Raw genomic sequence first — 20,096 nt, 5'->3', positions numbered from 1 at the left:
TTGTCTTGTTCCAATTTTTAGAGGGAAAGCTTTCAATTTTGCTCCATTTACAATGATGTTGGTCTTGGGCTTAGCATAGATAACATTTGCAGTGTTGAGGTATGTTCCTATTATGCCTAGTTTTTCTAGTGTTTTGAACATGAAGGGGTGCTGCATTTTGTCAAATGTGTTTTCTGTATCTATTGCGATGATCATCTGGTTCTTGTTTTTTAAAATCTATTGATGTGATGAATTACGTTTATTGATTTCTATGTGCTGAACCAACCCTGCATCCCTGGGATGAATCCCACTTGATTGTGGTGCACTATCTTTTGAATAAGTTTTTGTATGTGATTTGCCAGAATTTTATAGAGAATTTTTGCATCTATGTTCATCAGGGATTTTTTTTTTTTGGTCTGAAGTTTTCTTTCCTCGATGTGTCTTTGTCTGATTTGGGGATCAGGATGATATCAGCCTCATAGAATGAGTTGGGGAGGGTTCCCTCCTTTTCTATTTCATGGAATAATTTGGGGAGTATTGGTGTTAATTCTTCTTTGAAGGTCTTGAACACATGAGCATAGTCCATTTAATAATAATCGAATAAATTATTATGTGCATTTAAAATGTAAAAACATGTATGGGAATGATCACCATCAGACTTGGGATGGTGACTGCCTTGGAGTGAATGCAGGGGACTTCAGTTTTATCTGTGGTGGCACATGGTGGGTCAGAACATGGTGGAAGCCATCGTTGACCTTAGGTCCTTGTTTTAAAGTATATATGTAAATGGCTAAACTTTTCTGTATCTCAGTTTCCCTAGCTAATAATAAATATGGCATATCTCACAGGTTTATCATGAGAATTACATGGTTGAATATGTGTGAAACACTCGAACAATGCCTGCCATAGGGCAAATGCTGTTTAAGTCTTTATTATTATTATTTTGTGAGGACAAATAAAACAGGATTTGAAACAAATGTGGCAACATGTTAATATTTGGCAGAGTCTGTGGCGAGTATAAAGGTATCCACTACGTTATTCTATCTATACTTAAAATATACATTCTTATTTTATAATTTAAAACATATGGTAAAGATAAGTAACAAATCAGGAAAATCATGGCAATGCATAGAGAAGATAGAATGGTAATACCCTTAATATATAAAGTATATTGATAAATAATTTTTAAAGCAAACATCCTAGTGGAACAATAAGCAATGTATATGAACAACAAGTGAAGGCAATTTTACCAAAAAAAAAAAAATCAAAGAAATAGCAAATAAAATAGCCTTGTCCTGTTGAATTAGAAAAGGTAATAGGAATAGGATACCCAATACTAGCAGAGAGGCAGCTACTCACACATAGCTCATGGAATTGGTGAAAACCTGCCCCTGAGGATCATTTAGCAATGTGTTGGAAACACTAAAAATGATTATTGGCTACACAATTCAATTTCCAGAAATCTGCCCCATGGAAAGAATTGGGAAAGTTGTTTTAAAGTATATATGTAAACGGATACTTATCTGTTTGTGTTTAAGAGGGGAAAAAAGAATGCTCATCACAGGGAAATAGTTAAACTGGTTATGGCACTCTACAGTGCAATAGGCCACAAAAAAAAGAAAGAAAGCAATGCTGTAGAGTGCATAATTGGCACAGAAGGGAGTGCACAGGGTATTCTGTGTTAAGGGCAGGTTTACACCATGTAGAGTGTGATCCCATTTAAGACATGCCAAGGTCAAGAAGAGTTTGGGGTTCCCCAGAAGTCCTTCCATTTGCTGGGACTCCACCATGAGCACTGATGGTGGGCTTCCTGCCAAGAGTCAGAGGAAGTGGGTCCCCACACTCAGAGCCATCTGCCAGATCCCAGTGAGCCTATCAAATATTCAGAGTTGTTTCCATCTGAAGCAGCCCCTGCCCACTCTCAGCAGTCATAATAAATGCCTCTGATGGTCATAACAATCGCCCTCTCATAAAGTGTCCACTTTACATCCATTAGCTCTAACTCTTAGAAACCTTCTATGGAGTTATTATTATCCCCATTTTACATATGGGCACTCTCAAGGCTCAGAGAGAGATGGAGAAACTGGCCCAAGATCACACAGGGCAGACCCTGCTTTATACTGCAGGTCTGACTGCCATCCTCTGCACATCTTAAACCATCAAGCTGTGATCACAATGGCCTTAGAACACCTGATCCTGTGACAGGAGCAGGTACCAGACTTCCAGTACTTCTCAAGCTTGACTGTGCATTAGAGTCACCTGGGAAGGTTTTTTTTGTTTTGTTTTGTTTTGTTTTTTTAATTCCTGTAACTGGAGTCATTTGGATGGGATCCAGGCCTTGGCATTTTCAAAGCTCCCAAGGTGATTCCGGTTCTCAGGTCAGAGAATCTGTGCATTCCAAACAACACTGCCCCAACTTCCAGTAGCCTAGGAATCATCACCAATGAGGATTCTGATTCAGCAGGTCTGGGATCATCTGAGATTCTGCTTTTCTAAAGAGCTCCCAGATGATGCTATTGGTACCCAAAGAATTTTTCATGTATCACTGCCCCAAAGGCATTCCTAAGTGCAGGGCCTTTCCTGAGCTCCAGTCCCCAGAAATAAGGATTAGTTCTCATGTATCTAACAGTCCTTAAGAACACACCCTCCCTCGTGTGCCCAGGCAGGTGCTGGGGAGGGTCACAGATGGGTCTCAGAGGAAGGGACAACAAGACCTCACCACTGGGGACTCTCTGGGAAGCCTGAGGCAGGAGCACTGCTGCCTGAGGGCTCTGAGCACAGGTGCATGAGACATCAGCTGGGTGGGGAAAGGTCCCTGAAGTCAGGAAGGTGGACCCAGCTGGTGCCAGATTGAGGGACCATTGTGCCTGCAGGTCAAAGGCCCAGCCCTTATTTATTTAACAAATACTGGTGGGCCACCTATGCACTGGGCATTATCCTAGGTCTAGTAAGACAGAAAAGTCCTTTCTATCAAGAAGCTTACATTCTGAACAGAGGGGACTTGATGAACATGCAGCTGTCAGATGGTGGTATGTGAGAAAGAGAGAAAGCAAGGAAGGGGACAAGGAGTGGGATGGAGGGCACATGATTTCAAGCATCAGGAGGCCCCATGGGTTGAGTGGCTTTTGTTCAGAGACCTGAAGGGAGGGAGCCCTGTGGATGAAGGAGAAGATGCTCTAGAGAGAGGGAGCTGTGAGTGCAAAGGCCCTGGGAAGAGAACAGCAAGGAGATGGGGCCCAAGGGATGGAGAAGCTATGGAAATAGGCCTGGGTCCTGGGAAAGAAGCAGAGCCCAAGGATGCTTTCTGGGGCCACCCAATAATTTGGATGGAGGCTGAAATATTTCAAGTCATTCCTCCCCCCACACACATACACACTGCCAAGAACTTGGCTGGTGGAGGAATGAACATTTCCTTCTGGGCGCATGAGGGCCATGCCTCCCCAAGCCTACTTCTAGGGGGGCCTCTTCTGAACAGAAGGGACAGGCAGATGCTGTGGCCACTGACAGATGCCTCTCTCTCTCTCCTTCTAGCTCAGAGACCCCTCAGGTGCCAAGGCCAGAGTGACCTTCCCTTTTGATTGTTGACCCCAGGGAGCTGGCTCAGCCATGCCTGTCACCGACTCCCATGTCCTCACTATTGCTGCAGACCCAGCACTGTTCCCAGAGGCTCCCCAGTCCTCTGCCCACAGCATTCCCTCCCCTCCAGAATGCCCTGAGTGCCTCCTCGCCTCCCTGAGGATAGCTCACAGCTCCTCAACAAGACCAAGGAGGCTCATGTACAGGCCTCTGACTTCCCTTCACACCGGACATCCCCCACTCTTGGAACCATGCCCCTGTTATAGCAATTGGCAGCCTTCAGGACAGCTGGCTATGGTCATGGCAGCCTGGCCCACCACAGTATGAGTTCCTGAACCACAGGCTCCAATGGCCAAGGTCAGGCAGCTTGGGATTCATGAGTCAACAAACCAGGTGAAGCTCAGCCTCCACCCACTCAGGAAGGTCTGCTGGAGAGAAGGGAAGCTCAAAAGCTTGGAGGAAAGAGCTCTGGGTTATTCTCCTGGCTCCTGAACTTGATAGCTTTATGACCCCAAGGATCCTGACTTCAGGAGCCTTCCCTGCCCAGCCTACGCCTCATGCACCTGTGCTCAGAGACCTCAGGCAGAGGCGCCCCTGCCCCAGGCTTCCCAGAGAGTTCTTAATGGTGAGGCCTGGGTTGTCCCTTCCTCTGAGTCCCTGGGCACAACAAGGGAGGGTGTGTTCTTAAGGACTGTTAGATCTATGAGTACTAATACTTATTTCTGGAGCCTGGAACTCAGGGAAGGCCTTGCACTTAGGAATGCCTTTGGGGGTAGTGATACGTGAAAAATTCTCAGTGCCTCAGTTTCCTTTCCTGTAAATGGGGACAAGGATGTTTTCCTCATGGGGTTGTTGAATGGATTAAAAGAAGCAATACATGCAGAGTATTCTAGTATTGCACCTGGCACATCACCAGTGACCCAGAAATGGCAGGTGGCTAACATTACAGTGGGAAGAGCTCGCAGGTGGACAAGGATTGAGGGCATTCTGAGCAGCAGGAACCGCATGGGCTAGTGCTCCCTAGGGAGCACTCCTTGGTCATTCCACCAGGAGTGCTCCCCAGGAAGAAGCATGCTGGAAGGAGTCTGGGGCTGGGTCACCACCACCCTCCTCTGCCTCCCCCACACCAGGGGCCTCTTAGACTGAAGTCTGTAGAGTCCCAGTGGGCCCAGGCTGGTGTCGTGCTTGATGAGCAGCTGAGAGGGCTGGGACACCAGGCTGGAGAAGAGAGCCAGCACAGAGTGAGCAGCACTGGGAGCCCAGGACAAGTCAGAGCTGCCAGCCAAGAGGAAGACCCTGCCAGAGCCAGAGTCAGGAAGTGAAGTGCCCTTGCTGGCCAGAGGGTCTTCCAACCCGAACCTCAGAAGCCCCTGATTCCTGCTTCCTCTTCAGGTCTTCACTGGAATCTTCACAGCAGAGATGACCTTCAAGATCATTGCCCTTGACCCCTACTACTACTTCCAGCAGGGCTGGAACATCTTCGACAGCATCATCGTCATCCTTAGCCTCATGGAGCTGGGCTTGAGCCGCATGGGCAACCTGTCGGTGCTGCGCTCCTTTCGCCTGGTACCCAGCTGGACCCACCGCAGGGGGGCGGGTGGGTGGCTGGGAACACCCCTTCTCTGGGTCACCTCTCAAATGCCCCTGCTTTGATATGTTATGCCTTCAGCCCCAAATCATTCGCTCAGTGCCCCTAGCACCTAGGAGTGGAGGTGGATGAGACAGAAGGAGACATCTCTTTACAAGAGAGCAATCGGGGTGATATCTGAATGATTTGCAAAGCCCTTCATGGTCCACAGTGTCCCTGTTAGTCCTCATAGGACCCAGGAGTAAGGCTGGTATTGCCACCTCCCCATTTCACAGATGAGGAGATTGAGACTCGGAGAAATTAAATGAATTTCCCAAAGCCACAGGGCAAGTAACAGGTGGAGCCAGATGGGCTGGCCACTCATCCAGGCAGCATTTTTAATGTACACACAATGTACACACAAATCACCAGGGAATCTTGTTAAAATGCAGAGACTGATTCAGTAGTTCTCACGTGATGCCAAAGGTGCACATCTGTGAACCACACTTGGAGCTCAAAAACGCCTGTAAGATCCAGATGTGGGGCTGGAGTTGTGGTCATGGAAGGCTTCCTAGAGACAGCTCCTGAGCTCTGCGGGTGGCTCCTCTGGGGGATATAGGAAGGTAGAGTGGTGGGGTAAGTAAAGAAAGCCTGGGATGTGGGTTACAATCCTGATTCCATTGCCATGAGCCAAGGAATTTACAAGTTACTCCACCTGTAAGGATTGGTTTCTTCATCTGTCAAATAAGGTAGTAATAGTGCCAGCCTCATGCGGTTATTGGGAGTTCTGAATGAAGCAAACCATCCTAAGCACAGGCATGGCACAGGCATTACACATTAGCATGTGCCCCTTTCTCTGTGGTAACTGAGAGGAGAGAGAGATGGAGGTCATTGGATGAGTCAGAGATGGTTTGAGATGGCCCGAAGGATAGCTGATGAGGACAGATCTGAAAGAGGAAAGATGTTCTAGGTTGGCAGAATCTATTGGGAAGTTCCTGGATGTGAGACCAAGGAAGGGAGGAAGCTGGTATGGGACAAAGAGGTGATAAGTTGAGGGGCAAGCGCTGGAGCTGTTGACCTGACTCCCAGAGCAGAGTCCAGCCAGGTTGCTCTCAGAAATGGGTGCGAGTGTATGCTCTTGGAGAAATGGGGAGAGGTGGGTGTCAGCGACCTCCAAGGCTTCCCTGAGCTTTCAAGCAGGAGCTGGGGGAGGGGAAGGGTGTTCATGGGAAGTGAGAGCCAAAGTCCCTCACATGGACCTCTCCTCTTCTTCCCTCCCCAGCTGCGGGTCTTCAAGCTGGCCAAATCATGGCCCACCCTGAACACGCTCATCAAGATCATTGGGAACTCAGTGGGGGCGCTGGGGAACCTGACGTTGGTGCTGGCCATCATTGTGTTCATTTTTGCCGTGGTGGGCATGCAGCTCTTTGGCAAGAACTACTCAGAGCTGAGGCACCGCATCAGTGACTCCGGCCTGCTGCCCCGCTGGCATATGATGGACTTCTTCCACGCCTTCCTTATTATCTTCCGCATCCTCTGTGGCGAGTGGATTGAAACTATGTGGGACTGCATGGAGGTGTCTGGGCAGTCATTGTGCTTGCTGGTCTTCTTGCTTGTTATGGTCATTGGCAACCTTGTGGTAAGTCGGCCAGGGGTGTCGCACATGCATACCCACCCAACCAACCAACATTTCATCCTGCCAGGTACCCCAAACCCAGCCATCCACTTATCCATTTGCTTACATTTCCTCCTCTCTACCCACTCATCCAGCCATCTGTCAGACCACCCACCCCTCAATCTCTCATCCATCCACCTACCCATCCGTTCATCCATCTACTTGTTTACCCGTCCTTCCCTCTATTCACCTATCAACTCATCCACCCACCTATGCCCCCACTCACCCATCCATCTATGCGCTTATTTTCAACCCATATATTCACTTACCCATTCATTCTTTTATCTACCTACTTGTTAATACATTCACCTCTACAGCCATCTATCCACTTACCAATCACACTCCCACCATGTGCCTTTCTTATCCGTCTGTCTACTCACTTACCAATCTCCTGTCCATATTCACCCATTCAGTCATCCTTCAACCCCATGTCCTCATCCACTCATCCATCCATCCACTCATTCATCACCCATCTATTCATTTGTCCCTCAACTATCCATTCATGAACCATTTACACAAACACACACACACACACACACACACACACCCTTCACCCTTCCATATATCCACCATTTATCCATCCATTCATCTATTACCCATCTGTTCTCTCACTCATCTGTTCCTTAATTCATTCATCCCACTCATCCATCCATCAACCTACCTTTCTATTCATTTATTTACCAGTCCCATCCATTCAGCTAGCTACTCACTCCTTACTCATTGACTCATCTATCCATCCACCTATTTATTTATTTATTTATTTATTTATTTTTGTGCCAGGAATTGAACCCAGGGCACTTTACCACTGAGCCATACTCCCCACTCCCCCTTTTGAGACACGGTCTCACTAAGTTGCTTAGGGCCTCACTAAATTGCTCAGGCTGATTTTGCACTTGTGATCCTCCTGCCTCAGCCTCCTGAGTTGCTGGGATTACAGACATGTGCCACCACGTCCACCTATCACTCACTCTTAATTGAATTTTGCTCATTCATTCATTCACCCACTTATTTACTCATCTCATGAATTTATTTATTGACTCATCTATGCATTCTTTTATGGTCACTGCAATGAGTCACCAGATGATTTTCAGTTGAGCTTAGCATATGTTCACTGAGCCCCTATTGCATGTAAATGTTCCAAACACCAGTAAAGCAGACTGAAGCAAAAGGAGCCTAGCCCCAGCCTTGACACTGCTCACTCACCTGAGAGAGTTGGGAGGTGGGGAGTTCAGACAGGTCTGAAATAATTCAGACTGGTCAAGTGACCAGAGCACCATGGAGGAGCCCATGGGTACGTTCCCCTCCAGCTAGGGGAATCAAAGAGGGCTTCCTGGAGGAGGGTTTGAAGCTGTCCTGATAACCAGGTAATGCGGAAGAGGTTGACCATTAGGTATGAACAGGTGGTAGGTAATCCAGGTGGGTCCAGTAGGAGCTTTTTAAGCTACCTGATTGTGGTGGGAGTTCCTGCTGTCCCATAAAGAGGAGCCAGGCCTTTGTTCCTATGGCCCCCTCTCTGTCCTAGGATCTTGCCTTGTGTCCCTAAACTGTGCAGAAGTTCAGATTTAAGAGAGATCAAGGTCTAAATGCCAGAGGATAGAACTTAGGAAGAAACAAGGTTGAGGCGAGTCTTTGGTTCAGAATCAAGTCAGCATCCACTGTGGACATGGAGCCACCTTCCTGGGCGCTCAGGTGGCCCACTCATGCTCCAACATCACGGCTGCATGGTCTGGCTCTGCTGCTGCTGCTGTGTCTCTGTCGAGGGCAGCACAGGGTCACATCTGCACATAGACAGGTTTTAGATCCACTTTTCCAGGCTGCTATGGGATGACAACTTTGGGCTGTAGATTTCAGAGCCTTTCCCCACACCTGCCTGCTTTTACTTCCATGTGCTTTAACCAGGATAGGATAGGACAAGACTAGTTGTGGTCAAACCTCCACCGTGCAGAGCTCACAGCCCAAAGAGGAGCCAGGGTATCCGTGCCCAAAGAACCCAGCTCTTTTTGCTGCCCCTTGGGTGGGAGCCTCACTTAGCTCCTGACCCAGCCCCAGGGGCTGCCAGACCCTGTCTGTTCTAAGAAGAATGCAAGTGTGCTGAGCAGGGAGCCCCTGGCCAGGCTGAGCCGCCCCTCACACACAGAGCCCTGCCATTTCTGAGCGGATCTGCCTGGGGATGAGAAGATTAGAGGCTGCTGGAGGAGGGAAGTTAGCGCCGGCCCACGCAACCCTCTCCCTGGCCGCCTCAGGAATTGGGCCGCTGCCGGGCTGGCGTGGGTGGGTGGAAGCAAGATTGCCATTGAAATGGGAAGTGAGGATCAGGCAGGGGCTGGGGAGCAGCGGCATGATTGACTGGGAAGCCCTGGAAGAAGCCGAACTTTGGAAGCCGTAGACAAGGGAGGACTCAGGTCCTGTGTGGGTGGACAAGGCTTCTAGGTGCCCTCCTACCCTGCCCCCAGCCTGGGCCCAGGACTCCTGGGATCAGAAGACGGGGGGGGGGGCCACATATGCAGTGAGGGCTGGAGTAGGGGACCGCAGAGGTCAGCAGGAACAGAGGCAGGCTGTGCCTGGGCCAGGCCAGCACCTCTGATTCACATCACATGCCTTGCCCCCAGATGACGACATTAAAAGGGCTGCCAGGTGTCAAAGTGGTCATCTGTCAGTGAGATGGCAGGGGAGAGGCTTACTCCTTACCCTTTCCATACCGTTTACATGAATACATGTTACCTGCTGCGTGAATACAGAGGCCTGGCCTCGCCTCACCACCACTTTCACCAGAATCTCCTTCACAGCTTTCTGACAAGTGTGGCATCCCTGGATGGGGTGTGTGGCATCTCTTAGGGGCTTACAAGAAGTCAGAGCAGGAGCTCCGAATGGATCTCTGATAAGCACTGTACACCCACCTTTACCAGCCACCTGCTGCAAGGGCCCTGTTCAACTGCAGTCCCTCCTGAGGGGCTGGGAGGAGCAGACATCGAGCCCTCAGTGGGGACATTATGTCCCTGGGCTGTGCACCTGGTGATGCTCTTAGGCCAGTCCAACCCATGTATGTGATAAGCCCACCGCCATCTTCCTTTACCCTCCACGAGACTGGGAAATGGACTCAAACCCAGTCCCTTGTCATGCAGCAAACATCCTCATTCCTAGCAAAAAAACAAAACTTCACATTTTCAGGATGTTTTAACAACAAGCAATTATCCAGAACCATCCAAAGGCTGAGGGGTTATGCAGACTCTCCTTAAGGAGTCTCTCATCCCTAACCCCTAAGAAACAACTTCAGTAAAGTACTGTGCCTTCTGGAATCTCTTGGATGCAAACCCTTCCTCTCACCCCTGGCAGCAGAATGGGCCTTAGAACCACGGCTGACCCTGGCACCAGTCCCAGGTCCCCCACCCTATCCCAGTTATGTGGTCCCACTCACAGCACCCACTGGGTGCCCTTACAAGCTAGACACAGCCACCTCTGTGGGGCCAGACCCCACAGTGATTCTGAAAGGCCCGAGACCTTCTCATGGCTTTCTGGCTTCTTTTCCTATCATTACCCTCTATTCTGCTCAATCCCCTGCGTCCTTCACCTGGAAAACACAGACCTAGAACACAGGGAGAATAGGCTTCCATAACAGCAGCTGCAGGTCTTAGAGCAGAGAGCCTGCTTCTGGCGGGAGCTCACGCAGACCACTCTCCTCCTTCAGCATCAGACACACCAGCTCCTTTCTCAAGAAAGTCCTGAGAATTTGGGTTGCTTCTGGGTGGAAATCTGTCTTGTTCCTAGACATCCATTTCCCAGGAAGGAACCTCATGCCCATCCTGACCCCATTCCCAATGCTGCAGAAAGAGGTGAGAGAAGAGAAAAAAAAAAGGCCTATGTATAGAAGTATCTGGAACAGGGATGAGGCTCTGCCCAGCCTCCTGTGTGACCTTAAGTAAGCCCCTCTTTGGAGTTCATTTCCATCTGTAGTCTTTGATATGGTTCTCCCACTGAACCCGAATTTAGACTGCATGGTGAGCACTTGGGAGGAGGAATTTGAATTCCTTTTTCTTTTTCTTTTTTTTTTTTTTTTGTTGGGTGGGGGGTACTGGGGATTGAACTCAGGGCCACTCGACCACCGAGCCACATCTCCAGCCATATTTTATATTTTTTTCAGAGACAGGGTCTCACTGAGTTGCTTAGCGCCTTGCTTTTGCTGAGGCTGGCTTTGAACTTGTGACCCTCCTACCTTGGCCTTCCAAGCCGCTGGGATTATAGGCGTGCACCACTGTACCCAGCAAATTTATTTTTCTTTTACAGACAAACCTTCCACATTCAAGAGAATGGAGGTGGGGGCTAGAATACGGGCCCCGACCCCGAGTTTTCCCATGAGCTGAAGCTCAGTGTCCATGGCATGGTTCAGCACCCAGGTGAGCCTGACCTGTCGCCCCAACAGGTCCTGAACCTCTTCCTGGCCTTGCTGCTCAGCTCCTTCAGTGCAGACAACCTCACGGCCCCGGATGAGGATGGGGAGATGAACAACCTCCAGCTGGCCCTGGCCCGCATCCAGCGGGGCCTGCGCTTTGTCAAGAGGACCACCTGGGACTTCTGCTGCGGACTCCTACGGCGGCGACCTAAGAAGCCTGCAGCTCTTGCCTCGCATGGCCAGCTGCCCAGCTGCATTGCCAACCCCAGCTCCCCACCACCCCCAGAGACCAACAAGGCACCTCCAGCCCGCAAGGAAACAAGGTTTGAGGAAGACAAGCGTCCAGGCCAGGGCACCCCTGGGGATCCAGAGCCGGTGTGTGTGCCCATTGCCGTGGCTGAGTCAGACACAGATGACCAGGACGAGGATGAGGAGAACAGCCAGGGAACGGAGGAAGAATCCAGCAAGCAGGTGAGTCCCTGCCTTACATGTTTGCAGCACCTTCTTCTTCAGGGCCCAAGCACCGCTGTCTGGAAGAACCAGCCTCGCTTAGAGCCCCTGCCTCAGTAGTGGAGTGGGTGGGGTAGAAGAGAGGCCCTCTGCCCAACAGCTGATCTCTCAGAGGGGTTCCAAGACCAGCTACTGTTCATTCATGCCCTGGCTGGTCATAGGCCACTAAGTGTTCAGACAGGGAAACTGAGGCACGGCAATATACAAATTGCTGGGTGTTCCTCATGTGTCTAAGGCAGAGCCAGAGCCCTGGCCCCACAACCCCACCCTGACCTGGCCATTGTCCGTCTCCAGGACTAGCCAGGTGGCAGGTCTTGGCAAAGGAGGGGTGCCGTTTCCTGACCTCCTGACTGCCCCCTTTCCTCCTCCCATGCCCAGGGCTAATTCTGAGATTTAAAAATAAGCATCCCTAAGACGGAGGTGTCAGAGACAGCACTATCTTATCTCCCAACCTGTTATTTTTAACACTTGGGACCAGGGTCTGGACAAGAGAGACAGTCCCCTCCCCCTCCATTTTCCCTTGGCCTGAGCCAGGCACCAGTGGCTCCTCCTAGGTCTGTAGGCCAAGCAGCCATCGGTGGTTCTCTCCATTTAGCTGGGTTCATTCTGAACGCTTCCTCTGGCCATCACGGATGGCACTTGGCCTAGAGAGCGATGCTCCCCATGCAGGGAACTTGCTCTGAGGCTCTGGGCTTGGTTTTGTCTCCTCCTATCTCCCTGTGGTCCCAGAGGCTAGCCTGAGCCCATTGAATCAGGCTGTGGGACCGTGGCAGTGACAGTTGGGGGACAGGGGGAGTAGGGTTGCCAGGACTTCAGCTTCCAATTGTCTCCGGTACAGAAGAAGAATTGCACCTATCCCTCTTTTCCTCTCCTTTCCTTTTCTTGAGCCTGTGGGCTCTGGCTTCCTGGGGCCAGCATGGAAGCATGCATGTGTACGTGTGTGTGTGTGTGTGTGGGTGTGGGTGTGCGTGGGTGTGAGGGTGTGAGCGTGAGGGAGAGAGAACGAGCAAGCAAGCCAGGGGGCTTGGGTGTAGCTGGGCTATGATGCCCATCAAATTAGTGCTGTTTGGTGGGCATCATAGCCCAGCCACACCCTTCCAGGGAGTTGGGAGTGGAGGGTATTTATAGATCTTTTACCTGGACTTTTATGGGAGCTTCCCACCCACCTGGTTAGGGCCCCTGGGGAGGGTCTTCAGTGAGATGGAGGCTCTAAGAAGAGGGCAGAAGGCAGGGCCCTTGTTGAGTGGGCAGGGCTGGAAGCCCACAAAGTTAAGACTCTGGAGACCCTCTGGTAGGGTGTATAGGCTCAACTCACGGGCTGGGGTCTCTTCAGCAGGAATCCCAGCCTGTGTCCAGTGGCCCAGAGTCCCACCCAGAGCCCAGGGCCTGGAGCCAGGTGTCCGAGACAGCCTCCTCCGAGGCTGAGGCCAGCGCATCTCAGGCAGACTGGCGGCAACAGCAGAAAGCGGAGCCCCGGGCCCCAGGGTGCAGTGAGGTAATGCACGCCTTTGTCCCTGAAGTTGACGGGGCGCTGCTGCTTGGGCTGGACCCAGGCTGGGAGAGGTCCCTGCACCAGCACGTGCCTGCATTTGCTGGTGGAAGACCCATCTGCAGAGAGCAGACTGGGCAATGTGTTCTGACAAGAGAGGGGTGCACAGGACCATCGGGAAGCGGCCAGCCCAGGACCCTGCTGCAGACTAACCCAACGCCTCTGTGTGTTCACCCTCTCCTCACTCCATGTTCCTATGTTCTTGTCCTATTTGGCAACCTGTCCTGTGAATCTCCCATCCAAAGAGACCTTCAGGGAGCTCTGAGAACTGTTTTTGGCACTTTATCACCAGCTGCTTGTCACCTACACTAAAGCAGAGGCCACACATGGGAGGCCCGCCCAGCCTGCCATAAGAATTTGTTCTGGCCACACACAAAAAAAAGTTTTACTTTCAGCCAGTAGTGGTGGCACATGCCTATAATCCCAGTGGCTCCAGAGGCTGAGGCAGGAGGATTGTGAGTTCAAAGCCAGTCTCAGCATAAGCAAGGCCCTAAGCAACTCAGTGAGACCCTGTCTCTAAATAAAAACAATAAAGGTCTGGGGATGTTGTTTGGTGGTTAAGTGCCCGTGAGTTCAATCCTCAGTACCACACACACATACACACACACACACACACAAAAAAAAAAACACAGTTTTACTTTGATTAGCTACCACCCCTTCAAATTTGGGAACTTTTATAAAAATCTGCATTTCTGGCTTCTTCTGAAAAACTAGAACTGCTGAAGAAAAGTGGTCACTGTGTCCCAGACTCAGGCTGGAGCTCCCTGACTTACTACAGAGCCACCTGCCTGACTGACGGTTACCTGCCTGGCCCCTATAGTCATTCGAGTTTGTGGCCCCTGAGCTAAGGGATCATGGCATGGCTAACTATACTGCCCAACTTCGCTCACGTTAAGTGAAATGTAGAGGTCACGTGTGCAGAGAGAGCTCAGTGCTATTGTCCTTCCACCTGACCTTGCTCCTCAGCCCAGCATTGTGACTTTCCCTGCTGAGAGACAGACCTGGGGAAGGATTTATGGTCACGGTTAGTTTGAAGTATGAGGGTCTAGTGGAGTCATCCTTCCCGCTGGGCAGGTCACAGTCCTCTCCCTGAATGGTCTTAACCTTGAAGGGGTGTGGGAGCAGGAATATAGAAGACAGACAGTCACCGGAGAGCATGTGGACCTTGGAGTATCGTCATTTCTTCCTTTCTTCAAATCACTTCATGATGGGCCCTGTAAAAGGGAGAGAGAAAAAGAGAAAAAGAGGGAGGGGGAGGGGGAGAGAAAGAGATGCTAGGGTCTTCCCCAGGAAAGGACTTCCATGTCTCACCTGCAGGAAGATCCTGAAAATGTGTCCCCCAAGTGACAGCCCCATGTATTTTAGGCATCGTCAGTGTCTGGACCTTCTTGGCCTACCCCTTTCATAGCCCAGCTGAGCTGGGAAGAGAGAGGAGGGAGCCTTCAAAGTCACAGAGATCACAAAAAATAGAGCCTCACCCCTCGGGCCACCCAGAGCAACTGCTTTCCCCTGGAACTCGTCAGCCCTTTCCCATCACAAACCTCAGACGTGCACAAGATGTGGAGATATCAGCAGAAAGGGACAAACAAGGTAGCCTGGAGGATCAAAGCTGTTTCCACATCTAAGCAGAGTGGCAGCCGCGTGGGCCTGGGCTGATGGGACACAGAGTCAGCTGAGGCGGGGGTTGACCTGGTGGGAGGCCCATGAGGGATTTCCTTTCTTCACAGAAACCCCTGATGACATCTGTCTTTAGCTTGGACTCCCTAGCTGCAGAACCTGAGCTGGGATGGCTGCGTGTGAAGGGAAGGCTCTCAGGAGAGATCCATGAGGAAGTAGGAGATGCAGCCGAGGTGCAGGGGGCAGCTGTGAAAGTCCTATTCGCTGAGTTCCCCTTCATCGTCCTGTCCGCGGGGAAGCTCAGGAGTAAGAAGTGCGCCACAGGCAGGGGCTGCACTTCCCCAGTCTTGTAGTCAGCCTCTGGGTGTTGGCCACCCAGGGGGTAACCACTGAGACACTTCCCAGGATGGCAGCCCCCTGGCTAATAGGAGTTTTCTGGAGGAGAGGTCAGCCAAGCCACCAGTCTTCACAGCAACCAGGAATGGGTGCTCTGGCCTAGTCGAGGGGAACTGGGCAGAGCACCAGCAGTGGCCACTGCGACACCTTCATATGCCCACAAGAGACACACAGACACAAGGGCCCACCCACATGCACGCACCATCAAGTTATCAGGCCCAGGCAGCAATTCCCTGCATGGCCGGTAGAAGGTTGTGGCATGTTCTCAGTCTTACCCCAGGCTCTGCACATCACATCACCATCCATATGGATGGGTCGAGAAGCATGGGCTGGGTTGCTGGCCTGTTCTCTGCATGTCTGACTTGCTGCTGTGTGTGCCTGCGGCCCTGTTCTGACTGTTCTGAATGTGCGTCTGCGTTCCCAATGTGTGTCCCCTGTGCCCTCCTGGGTCTGTTTTGTTCCTGACTAGATACATTACCCATCCCAGTGTGCTCCCAGAGCCCTTTCTTATACCACCTCCCGGGTCTAAACCCCAGAAGACCAGAACCACAGACCCAGGAGCTCTGAGGTCCAGCCTTGGCTCAGGCCTGACTGGCCCTAAGTGTCTCTGCAGTGGGTACCCCCCTACCCTCCCCCACCTCAGATTCCCAGAGTATGCAATGGAGGGTAACTGAGGCTCCTCCCCTGAGAGAGCCAAAAGCTTCTCCCAGACTCTCGGCTCGGGGCTGGAGGCTGCTTCTCAGCCCACTCATGCCCTTGCCCTCCCCTGCCCACAGACCCATGAGGACAGTTACTCTGAGGGGAGCACAGCAGACATGACCAACACTGCTGACCTCCTAGAGCAGATCCCAGACTTGGGTGAGGACGTCAAGGATCCGGAAGACTGCTTCACTGAAGGTACTGCTCTGGGAAGCCCTTTGCCCCAGCCTCAACCCCTCCCAGAGGGGACAGACAGAAGGACCAGCAACTCTAGCATCCAGGGCCATGTCACACCCACACGCTGACCTGGAACCACTCTCCTTCCCCATTCCTCTGTGACCCTGGGAGTTCTTCCATCTGCCACTGACATGAGTCGTGGCACGTCTGCCCGAGTGTGCAGGGCTGGGCAGCTATGGTACAGCAGCACCAAGGCCTGGTGACACTGTGTGGTGTGGTAGCCCAACTGTAGATGCCCCTACTGCAGCAGGGACTGGGCCTAACTCACCCTGGTGCCCCAGGCCCTGGCACATAGTAGGCCCTTGGTAAATACTTAAGGTAGGTGTGGCATGTGGCCGTGTTAGTAATTGACATCTGTAGTTCTCCTGAATTGGTAGCTGGGGACAAAATGAGAGTTTTCCCTGCATGTGACATTTCAGTAGAGGCTGTCATGGAGAGGTCTACTGTTCCCCAAACTCTGGAAACTGCAAAGAAGGAGAAGGACTGGGGACAGAGTACCCCAGGAGTTTCTGAGCATTTCTCCGGGGGGGGGGGGTTCCCAAATGAGCAGAGAATAAGTTGAAACCCATGCCAACCCCAGTCTTGCTCCTGCCCAGACTCACCAGGCTGTTCACCCACTCTCTGAATGCTTAGTTCATTCAGCCTCTCCACAGAGTACCTGCTGAGTGTGTGTGGCCCCTGCGGGGAATATTGACAGTCCTCCCCCACCATGGGCCCACCCGCCATGTTGCCCTGTTTACTACCCCATTATTGCAACCTCTTTCTCTCAGTCATTCCCTCAACTCCACAGCCTTCTGCCATCAGACATGGGCATTGACAGGCCCTGAGCTAGGCCTATCTGTCACCCTCTCCCATAGGCTGCGTCCGGCGCTGTCCCTGCTGTGCAGTGGACACCACACAGGCCCCAGGCAAGGTCTGGTGGCGACTGCGCAAGACCTGCTACCGCATTGTGGAGCACAGCTGGTTCGAGACATTCATCATCTTCATGATCCTGCTCAGCAGTGGAGCTCTGGTACTCTCCCCGGGATGCAGAGTTGGGGCAGGGAGGGCTGGAGAAGGAGGGGAGGGCAGGAAAATGAGGTCTCCAGCTGGAAAGCCAGGTCAGAAACTGGGGCAGAACCTCTGCTGAAAATGTGCTCCCCGGGCTCCTGGAGCAGAGTACCGCTCACAAACTCCATGCCCACAGCATGCGTGGAGGCCAGACCAGGAAGGGATTGCAGAGGCCATGTGTCCAGCCGCCTTCCTTGTTCCACGAAAGAGAAATGGGATGCCCCAGATCACCAACCTCCCACACTGGAGCTCTGGTGACTCACCTGCCTGCATAGAGAGAGCATCAGGCATTCTTTCAGGCCATTATAATAAAGTTAAAACTGAGGGTACAGTGGTAGCTCCACTCAGTTCCTCTTCTAGGGAGGCAGGCCACGTAGTTCACACATTTTCATTAATGCCTACAACAAATCTTTGCGGCAACATTAAGTAATATGTCCAAATTCCCACCAGTCAGGAGCCACAGATCTGGCATGTGAACCCAGGCAGTCAGATTCCACAGCCCTTTGTCTCGACCTTCCATTTATTTGTTCAATAGATTTTTTTTTCCTATACTCTCCTTGTATCTTTCACAGTGAGCTGTGGGGGAACAACAGGAAAAGGAGCCCTCAGCCCTGGCGTCAGGGGCTTCTAGTCTAGTTGGGGAAACCAGATTCAGGAAGTTTGATTCAGCACTGAGCCAGGGGAACTGGAGCAATTAGGGGAGACTTCCCAGAGGCAGCAGGTGGAGCTGAACAGTGGAAGTAGGGAGGTTTATTGAGGCCAGGAGGAGGAGTGAAGCCCTGCAGAGATGCTGTATCTGGCTTTCAAGCACCCTGCTCTGATCTCTCAGGAGAGCCCTGGAGAGGTTTCTGGTAGGTACTAGTGAACAGGGAGAGGGCTTCCAAAGAAATGGAAACGTTCCTGGTCCAGGGGGAACAAGCACCTGTATTATTGGGGAGGTGAGAGCCCCACACAGATGAACAACTAACAGGAAGTACATTGGGCCACAGAATGGGAGGAAGGGCACTTTAATCCAAAGCTATCTGTGGGGAGGCACTGTGACTGTCACATCTCAACCTCTGGTCCTACTATCCGCCCCAAACACTGCCCCTCCCTTATTTCAGAGTGGGCCTAAAGCCATGGTTTTCAGTCTGCCTGCTGTTTTACCATTGGCAACCAGAGCCAAATCTCTGTGGGTTTCAGAGAAGGATGATTTGACAATATGTTAACAAGTTTTGTTTTTAAACAGCCATAAGCAAGGGCAGCCAGAGCCATTTAGTCTGGGCTGTGGAGGAAAATCTCAGCCTGGCGTAAATGAGGAGGAGTTTTGGCAAGCATCTGGTGAATCTGATCAGGGGAGACAGCCAAGCACTGTTGTTAAAAAAAAAAAAAAAAGCACCATGTCAGTGATAGATTGGGAAAAAGAAGTCTTCAGTGTTTTATCTAAAGTTACAAACTTGTTCAACAGAAAGCAAACTATATCCCTTCCAAATTGCTGAGGGAACTTTTTTAAAAAGCAAACAAATTTTACAACCAAAAAAAGAAAGAAAGAAAAGAAGTAATAATAAAGCATAAAATTGGAAAAGAGAGTAGCAGAGGCAAGATCAAACATGTTTTAATATTAAATATAAGTGGGTAAAATTCATCTTTTAAAAAGAAAAGGACTCTGAATAGATTTTAAAAACACACACCCCAGCTATGTGCTCTCAAATGACAAACCTGAAACAAGGAGTCTCAGAAATATTAAACATAAAATAAAAGTTTTACAGGTTCAATATCCCTTATTTGAAATACTTGGAACCAGAAGTGTTTCAGATTTTGAATATTTTTCAATTTGGCAACATTTGCATAGACATTACCAGTTGAGCATCCCTAACCCAAAATCTGAAATGGTCCAAAACCCAAAACTTTGAAAGTTATGTCAGCAACCAGAAGTTTAGGGAGCATTTTGGATTTTGCATTTGGGGATGCTCAACCTGTATCAAGCAAATGCAAACAATGACAACAAAAAACAGAGGTATTGTTTGTTAATATTAAATGAGGCTTAATTTAAATTAAAAACCTTGAGATGAGACAGTGAAGGTCCAATCTACAATAAAAGTATAACTGTAATGAACAGCTTAGGATGGCATAGCACTGAAATATATAAAACAAAAACCACCGGGGGAAAAAAAAAACAGGAAAAAATGACACAGTGAAACAGTACTGAGAGATTTACCACACTTCTGTTAGTTTTAGACAAATCAAGTATAAAGAACAAGACAATGAGATATATATGTCTGTGTCTATATATCTATATATATGTAATTTTATCTAATAAATTAACACCTAAATAGCATTATGTGCCAGAGATTATTCTAAGCATTTTATGAACATTCATTCATTTAATTCTCACAATAAGCCTATAAGATAAGTACGATTACTAAGACAATTTTACAGATAAGGAAATTGCTAGACATGCCAAAAATAGGGGCTAGGGATGTAGCTCAGTATTAGAGCACTTGCCTAGCATATATGAGGCCCCTGGGTTCAATCCCCAGCACCACACATAAAATAAATGAATAAATAAAAGATGAAAAACAAACACTTAAAATATAAAAGTCATTCTTAACTAGACCTTGAATAAAACAGAAAATACATTGGTGCTAGGTTCATAAATGCTCAATAAATAAGTAAATGAATAAATAAGTAAAATAAAGAGGATCATTTATGGACCAGTGATGACAGTGTGTAGTGAATCAAAGATTATTATTCCACCAACTTTGCTACATGAAAACTAGGAAAATAAGAAAAGAAAAATAAAGATTGAGGAAAAAACCAATGGGGCCACCTGGAATATAACATATTGAAAATACTGCATGTGGGATGCAGCCAA

General features: G+C 49.9%; 1 protein-coding gene across 6 annotated transcripts in view; it reads left to right on the top strand.

Annotated features, from left to right (window-relative positions):
- The window catches only part of Scn5a (sodium voltage-gated channel alpha subunit 5), a 98,148-nt gene that overhangs the window by 54,831 nt on the left and 23,221 nt on the right, over nt 1-20,096 (top strand). For 2 of the 6 annotated variants that reach the window (XM_046437066.2, XM_046437067.2), the window contains exons 15-20: nt 4,948-5,121; nt 6,405-6,761; nt 11,215-11,655; nt 13,031-13,189; nt 16,033-16,153; nt 17,050-17,204. In XM_046437066.2, the coding sequence (XP_046293022.1) occupies nt 4,948-5,121; nt 6,405-6,761; nt 11,215-11,655; nt 13,031-13,189; nt 16,033-16,153; nt 17,050-17,204 (1,407 nt within the window). Of the gene's footprint in view, nt 1-4,947; nt 5,122-6,404; nt 6,762-11,214; nt 11,656-13,027; nt 13,190-16,032; nt 16,154-17,049; nt 17,205-20,096 lie in introns of all 6 variants that reach the window. The other 4 variants (XM_046437064.2, XM_046437065.2, XM_046437069.2 and 1 more) reach the window with 2 other exon arrangements.

Source organism: Marmota monax, unplaced genomic scaffold, assembly GCF_021218885.2.
Source record: "Marmota monax isolate L192 unplaced genomic scaffold, Marmota_monax_Labrador192_F-V1.1 WCK01_AAM20220418_F8-fsc00021, whole genome shotgun sequence".
In the NCBI taxonomy this organism is placed as follows: Eukaryota; Metazoa; Chordata; class Mammalia; order Rodentia; family Sciuridae; genus Marmota; species Marmota monax.
Note: the sequence above shows the minus strand (reverse complement) of the source record. Positions and strands in the feature narration are given on the sequence as shown.